A 7,538-nucleotide genomic window follows, 5' to 3' on the forward strand; every position below is an offset into this window, starting at 1 on the left:
AAAGAGCTCTCTGGGGTTTGAGAAGAGCCAGACAATGCTTTCTTGAAAACTTCACTCCCTGTATGTCTCTGTAAGCTTCTGAACCTCTTCTCTGCATCCTCTGTCATTCATTAGCGAAGAGAACAGCATCTCCCTGCCCTGCAATGTTCACCTTGTACTTTAGTGCCATTAAATGATTTCTGTTGTTGTATTGTGTGTTTTTAACAACCCTGCACTGCTTGTAAGAGTTACTTGGTTTTCTTCTGGTCTATTTATAAAGCAGCATTTATCAGCTATGACATCTGCTCCCTTTCCATCTTAATTCTGTATGTTACAGTAATGTTTTACTGCTGTGTTCTTGGGCTTTAGCTTTTTCATTGCAAATTGTCCAGAACCCCACTCTATGCTTTGTCACTGTATCCGAAGTTGATGGTGGTGTAGATAACTGGAAAAAAAATGAATGAATACTTATAATTCTCTCTCCCATCTTGCAGGAGAAGTGCTGCCAGTACTGGCCATCAGAGGGCTCAGTAACTCACGGAGAGATAACTGTAGAAATCAAGAATGACAGCCTTTTAGATGCCATAAGTGTAAGAGACTTCGTAGTTACGTATAATCAGGTACTGTTCTTAATTATATGAGTTGTTTGTTTGTCCTAAGCAGTTCATAAATGTGATGATGTAACTTAAATAGGAGAATGGTAGATAAGGTGTAAAGAGGCAGTGCTATTCCCAAACATCCTATTTAATTGCGTATAGAATAATGACAGAACATTCAGCTTGCCTGGCAAAATTGGCAGGGTGGTAATGCTCACTTGAACTTTCAGGGCTGCTTTTAATCATCAGACGTAAAGGCAAGACAAATAATGTTAGCTTCAAGCTAAGAAATTGTGTTGTGCAAAGAGGAATGAATTTCATTAAGCTCTTCTTACTTTTGGACGCTTTGGCTTTGATACACAGTAAGTTTTCAGCCACTGGCACTCAGGATGCATAAACTTTAAGTGCATCCTTAGAATTACCCAAATGAAACAGCTGTGCAAATGGAAAAGAAAATTAGAGGCGGCTTACCAGCACTTTGAATGTAGAAACAGAGCTCTCAACAGACCAAGTTGAAAATAACCCCTTTTACCTTTTTTCTTCGCATAGGGTAACCAAGAGAAGCAAAACAGGCTGGTTCGGCAGTTCCACTTCCATGGGTGGCCAGAAATCGGAATTCCTGCTGAAGGAAAAGGGATGATTGACCTGATTGCAGCTGTCCAAAAGCAGCAGCAGCAGACAGGGAATCACCCAATCACGGTGCACTGCAGGTGAGGCTCCCTCTCCTTCCCACAGTCAGCTAAGTGCTAGGCTTTCTTTCTGTCCCATCTGGCTGCTGTTAGGGCAGCTCTCCTTTGTGAGCCAATGGGCTTCATCCCCCCAAAATGAAGAAATAGAATAATAATAAAATAAGAAGTAAAAGCAGTTGTTGTCTTTGATATACATGGATTAGATACAAGAGACAGGTGAGGTAATGGAACAGCTGCATTTCCTTGGCTTTGGAACTTGTCTCAAGAAGAGAAGCTTGAGAATCAAAGTGAAAAGTTATCTTTCCTTAAGATAATGGTTGGAAGAAGTGCAGGGAGAGAAGTGGGTATGAAAAGAGTGTTCCCTTGAAACAAATCTGCTTCTTTGTGGTATTTCAAATGCATTCCTCAATACAAAAAATTCTCAAGCCGACGTAAAACAAACTCTTTAAAGAGATGCTGAGAATGTGCTTTGGGAAGAAAGAAAGTGAGTGTTCAGCATGAGGAGTGTGAATGTAAACACAGGGAGAGCAGTGTGTGGTTGAGCACCCTGTGCATCCAGGGTTACTCCATATCTTTTTCCTCCTCTTTTTGGAGCAGTAGATGAAGGACATTGCTCGTGGGTTCCTTTAAAAGCCACATATGGTTACTACAGACTGGCTAAGGATGAATAAACCTCAGCCCTGTCAGATTTCACCTTTGTCCTTAGTCTGATAAAAGTAATTGTCAGAAGGGAAGGATTCCTGTTTGTTTTTCCTCCAGCTGAGGATACATGCGCTTGCACCGAATCTTTTCACGGCGCTGTGCTTATCAGATGTTTTTCTATTTGATGGTAATAAAGTAGAACAACGACACGTGATTACATTTCACCTGCTTGTAAATTATTAAAAAAAACCATTAAATTTTTAAATTTAATAAATTATTTTGTGTTTCTCCTTGTTATGCAATCCAGTGAACCTTCCTTCTACTTCAACTTACCACCGAGTGCTGAATTCCAGCCTGTTTTTAGGGACTGTTCCCTATCAGAGCCATTGGCCTGGCAGTGCACAGCCACTGCTGATGGATTGTTTTGGTTGTGTTTGTGTGTGTATCACATGAGCCACATTTCAATTAGAGAAAGCAATTAATTTGTGGGTTTTTTTGGCTCTGATGTTAGGTATCGTAAGTCAGGTAGCAGTCACTCAAATCTATTTTGATGACATGGAATTGTGGTCTGAAGGGAAGAAAAGGGCAAAATATCCTGGGTGAAGCATGCTGGAACAAAAGGAACCTCAGTAACAGGGGATTACATTTGGTTGCTTGCTATAATCAGGCTAGAGGCAGAGCAGTCACTTCTATGTAGTTGTATGTAGTATCACCCTGCATGCAGACTTACATGGATTTTCCTTGTATTAGCTTACCTGTTTGAAAAGGAATCATTTAGCTCATGTGAGCAGTTACAATCTTTTTGTTGGGTTGGACGCTGTTCATCACATTGCTTTGGAATAATAATTATGGTGAATCATAGAATGAACCGTAGAATCATAGAATGGCCTGGGTTGAAAAGGCCTACAATGGTCTACCAGTTTCAACCCCCTGCTGTGTGCAGGGTCACCAACCAACAGCCCAGGCTGCCCAGAGCCACATCCAGCCTGGCCTTGAATGCCTGCAGGGATGGGGCATCCACAGCCTCCTTGGGCAACCTGTGAACAGTGCATCACCACCCTCTGGGTGAAAAACTTCCTCCTCATATCCAACATAAACCTCCCCTGTCTCAGTTTGAAACCATTCCCCCTTGCCCTATCACTGTCCACCCTCATGAGCAGCTGTTCCCCCTCCTGTTTATAACAGGGACTCCAGCTCCTGCCTGCCTCAGAATTCATATGGATTCATTGTGGCTCCCTTTCAGCATGGCTGACCAAAATCAGATGCTATTAGTATTTGGGTATTCTCTATCAATATTGTCTTAGCAGTTTTTATCCTGCTGTATGTGCATGTGTTTGTGTTGCAGTGCCGGTGCTGGAAGGACAGGTACATTCATTGCACTCAGCAATATTCTGGAGCGAGTGAAGGCTGAGGGGCTCTTAGATGTATTTCAAGCTGTGAAGAGCTTAAGACTGCAGAGGCCACATATGGTGCAAACACTGGTATGGTATTTAACAATCGGAATCTTTCTCAAAGGGTGTGTGTTTGTAAATATCCTTGTGGGAGGAGAACAAAGGGGGTTTGTTGCGGGTTGAAATAAATAATGGATGACGGCTGTGTATGTACAAGGTATCAGAAATGTGTATCATTTCCAGGTTTGTTTGGGTGGTTTTTTTTACGGCCTTTCTGAAAATAGAGCTTGGCTAAATAACCCATGCTTTGTTAGGAGCCGGTGACAGTTAAATGAACCAAAATCTTGTGGTTGTGGATGACAAAGCTCAAGAAGTAAATGGCTTTTAAGCTGTTTCCCCATAGCTCAGCTTTTTTCTTTCTTAAATCCAAATGTCCGGGCTTAATAGGTTTGCAATTGTCATAGGGAGAAAGGCTGACTTGGTCTGAGGGTTTTCCTTACAGAATAAAGAACACCTTTGGATACATAGTTTTGGAGAATACATAGAAATGCTGATACTTTCTATGTTGGTAACAGTTTCCATTAGAAACTTCTTTAGAAACAGTTATCTGAGAGCAGCTCTCCCAGGTTGAAATCTCGTTGTGGGCTGGGGTTTATGAGCAGGGAGGGAACCTTTCTTTTGGGGTTCTGGCTGTGTCCCATCATTGGGACGCACAGCACTAGGCGGCAGGCTCATGTCACCAATGGATAACTGTGTGTGTGGATACATACACACAGCGTTTACCAATGGAGCTCCGTTTCAGAGGGAAAAAAGTGAACTGGGAAGTTGTTTTTATTCATGTTCTCTCCATTTGAAGTTGTGTTGTCACACGGTTTCTGCTGTGAAGCTGTTAAAGCCTGGAGTTAAGCAGACAGGCTCCCTGGGGTGCCCAGGAAGAGCGATGGGAACAGCCCGGTGCCATCAGCAGCTCAGCCTGAATGAGGAGACAGGTTTAAGAAGTGATGTTCATTTGAAGAATTATCCCCTAGAAAGCTGAAATCGTGTTAAGTGACAGGCAAGAATCAGCCTGTTTGACAAGAGAGAGGCACCACTGCTTTTATGAAAGAAACAAATCAGAATGGATTCATCCTCAGCTGCTTCTGCACATGAAGGGGGAGCTGACAGCTTTGAAGGGGGGGATGCTGTGCTGCCGGGCCCGTGGTTCTGTGGGGTCAGGGTGTTCTCATTGACCTGGTACAAAAAGTTGGTTGTGCGTAAGATGAGAGAAGTGAGGTCAGTGCTTGAACCTGGGCTCTGCTGCTGGCTGAGGTCTCTTGGTCACTTGTCCATGGTGACAGAGCTCTTCACAGTGATGAAGTTGGATGCAGAGAGAACAGACCATGGAACTGTGGGGCAATGAGCAGACATGGGGGAAGGTGAGGTTGAACTGATGGCTGTTGCTGTGAGCTTCAAGATAGAACACGTTGCCTTTACCCCTCCCATTTACATAACAGTGATTCATAAGATGTGATGCAATTCAAGTACATTGTGCTGTCTTCTTGTTTTTCAGGAACAATATGAATTCTGCTACAGAGTGGTACAAGATTTCATCGACATATTTTCCGACTATGCGAACTTTAAATGAAAACCTTCTGCCTTATTTTTTAATTTGTCTGTATAAAGAGTTGTATATGATATTAATTTATTCCACGGCGTTTGGTTTGTCGACTTTGGACTGTAAATAAGACCCTGTTTGCTCTAAAAGTTGCATTTGCTGTACAAAGTTATTTCTGAAAGATAAATATCTTCTAAAGCAAAGTATAATGTTCATATAGAGTATATCGCTATCAGATGGTAAAGAGATCTTTATTCTAAAGAGCAGTAAATTAATTCTTGAAGATTTATTTCTTTGATTATTTCCTTTTGCCACTTTACAGGTATTTATCAGCAGTGCCATTACATTTACGTTTCATACTGAGGTAGCGAGCTGTGGTACATCTGTTTAAAGGAACCATGTTTCGGCCATAAGCCTTCACAGAAGTCAATAGGAAAATGAAAAGGGGTGTTTATTTGGGGCTGTGTTCTGATAACCTGCTGCTGCGTGTTTGGGATTGATCTCAAGGCCTCACTGAAAGGCAAAGGGGCTGTCCCAGGTATCACAATACAGCCCTCTGTATTGCTTCTAAAGGCTGGTTGTATGAACCTCCCCGTGGGTGGCAGCTCTGTATTGAGTCCTGCTGCCAATAGGACACAACCATTCGAAATGCAGATTGGAAATGCTGTTTAAATTAACGTGACTTTGTAAGTTCACTTATTCTTTCCTAAATATGACACCAGCTTGAATCAATCTGTAAGTACAATAACATCAGTTTGTCACTATTGAAGGAGATTTAGCGTATCAGGAGTGTGTATCTAGCATTTGTCTAACTCAAGAGGCATTACAGCCCTGGTTGGCCATGGATATAGAGCTTCACCATCTACATGTGCATAACCTCCAGCCACCATGAGAAGAGGCAGAGGACAGTAGTAAAGATGGACTTAGATTCAACAAGGGTATTTGTTACAAGACTGGGAAACAACAGAAGAACAGTGTAGCACAAGCAACATGAAGAAAAACTGCTTTATGTTCTTATCTTCCCATGTGTGTTATCAGCAAAGAAGTGCTTCCTTTAGCCAGAAGGGGGATACGTTTGTGTATAGAGATGTATTTTTAATGAAAGTACTACTGATAATATAATGGGGGGAATATGTTTTAGAAGACTTTATTGCATCCCTGGACGGGATGTGCTTGGGGGTTAGAAAGTGCAAAACTCGCAGGGTGTCTGAATGTTGAACAAATGAAAAGTCTTTATTTTCCACTCTTTAGAACATGCATAGGAACCAATGAGCACAAAACAGGTGAATATGTACTTGAGTTCCCTAACTAATATGCAATAGTCCTGTCTCATCCAGTTGGCTGGGTTTTATCAATGCAAACGGAAAAGCCTTACTTAAAATGAAGCGACTGAAGTGGATCCTTTCACCGCTCCTGTGAGCATTTCTCCCTGCTGTTAACAAGGAGCATCACGTATTGCAGCACTGAAAGTAGACCGCAGCCCCTTCTGCCTCTCCTCACCTTCATACTGAATGGAAAAGGTTTGGTTAAGAGAGGTTAAATGATCATAGAATGGCCTGGGTTGCAAAGGACCACGATGTTCATCCAGCTCCAACCCCCTGCTGTGTGCAGGGTCACCAACCAGCAGCCCAGGCTGCCCAGAGCCACATCCAGCCTGGCCTTGAATGCCTGCAGGTATTCAGTGATGATAGAACATAAGTCTAAGAAGTGTTTGCTGCTCTCCAAAGTAGTGTATCTTATGGTCCCATTGCAAACATTTAGGCTGCAGGTGCAAGGAGCAGCACTGAGCTGATGTTCCAGCTGTTCAATGTGTACTGGGATTGTAGCTGCTAACAGGAAGAAACCCACACCAATAATATAGTCACAAACAGAGCTACGTAGTGATTCTTATGTTTCTAATGATTTGAGAAGCTTGTTTTCTGGTTCACATGACAAGTAATGGCGAGGCTGCCCATTGCAGCATCCCTGTCGCTGTGGAGCCGTGGCTCAACACGGACACACCTGCATTTTGTTGGTAATGTTCCTCCATTGCATGGAATGACCTTGGAAACGCCAAATAGTCGATTAGAAGCCGTACATTCTGATCTGTAACGTGGTTTTGGTCACTGTGTGACTGGACTGACTGTTCTCATGTATTAAGGTAGGTTCCAGTTCACTGAGCATTTAAGCATTTGCTTGCTGCCATCTCTTCCAATACACCCGCCGTCCATTGGCTCTTTGTACCCGGAGCAATCCCTTAAGTGCTTTGCTGAATTGGGCCTTAATGACGAATGCTGTCTGTAATTATACCAGTGTTTTTTAGGCTATTTTTACTTCTTGGTTTTTTTTAAACTTTGAAAACCAGCCTCAAACTGTTTCCATTCCCCCCGACACCATTTGTAATGTAAAGCTACTGGAACTCTGTGTAACCTAACTGTATTTAATATGTCAAATCTTTATAATATATGTCCGTATATCATCCAGTTTGGGCTATTGTTTTATTTCATGTCATTTCTAATTAGATCTCGCTGTTTTTAATGCTGGTGAGTGCTGCTGAATTCTTTGTATATGCAAAACACAGGATCTAATACATCCCAATGCAAGAGCAGAGCTTTGTTTTTACTCTCCAGCCGCATTACTCTCTTTAAATCCTTTCATTGTATTCCTG

At 42.3% G+C, this 7,538-nt stretch overlaps 1 protein-coding gene across 5 annotated transcripts in view; it reads left to right on the plus strand.

Moving 5' to 3' along the window:
- Positions 1 to 7,353, plus strand: part of PTPRE (protein tyrosine phosphatase receptor type E) — a 64,689-nt gene extending 57,336 nt beyond the window's left edge. For all 5 annotated transcript variants that reach the window (XM_015867561.3, XM_085555375.1, XM_085555374.1 and 2 more), the window contains 4 exons: positions 474 to 599; positions 1,125 to 1,285; positions 3,252 to 3,387; positions 4,847 to 7,353. In XM_015867561.3, coding sequence (XP_015723047.2) covers positions 474 to 599; positions 1,125 to 1,285; positions 3,252 to 3,387; positions 4,847 to 4,921 — 498 coding nt within the window. In that variant the 3' untranslated portion in view covers positions 4,922 to 7,353. The remainder of the gene's footprint in view (positions 1 to 473; positions 600 to 1,124; positions 1,286 to 3,251; positions 3,388 to 4,846) is intronic.
- The last annotated feature ends 185 nt before the right edge of the window (positions 7,354 to 7,538 follow it).

The sequence above is a fragment of the Coturnix japonica genome, chromosome 8 (genome assembly GCF_054131305.1).
Source record: "Coturnix japonica strain WE chromosome 8, WE-NBRP24, whole genome shotgun sequence".
In the NCBI taxonomy this organism is placed as follows: domain Eukaryota; kingdom Metazoa; phylum Chordata; class Aves; order Galliformes; family Phasianidae; genus Coturnix; species Coturnix japonica.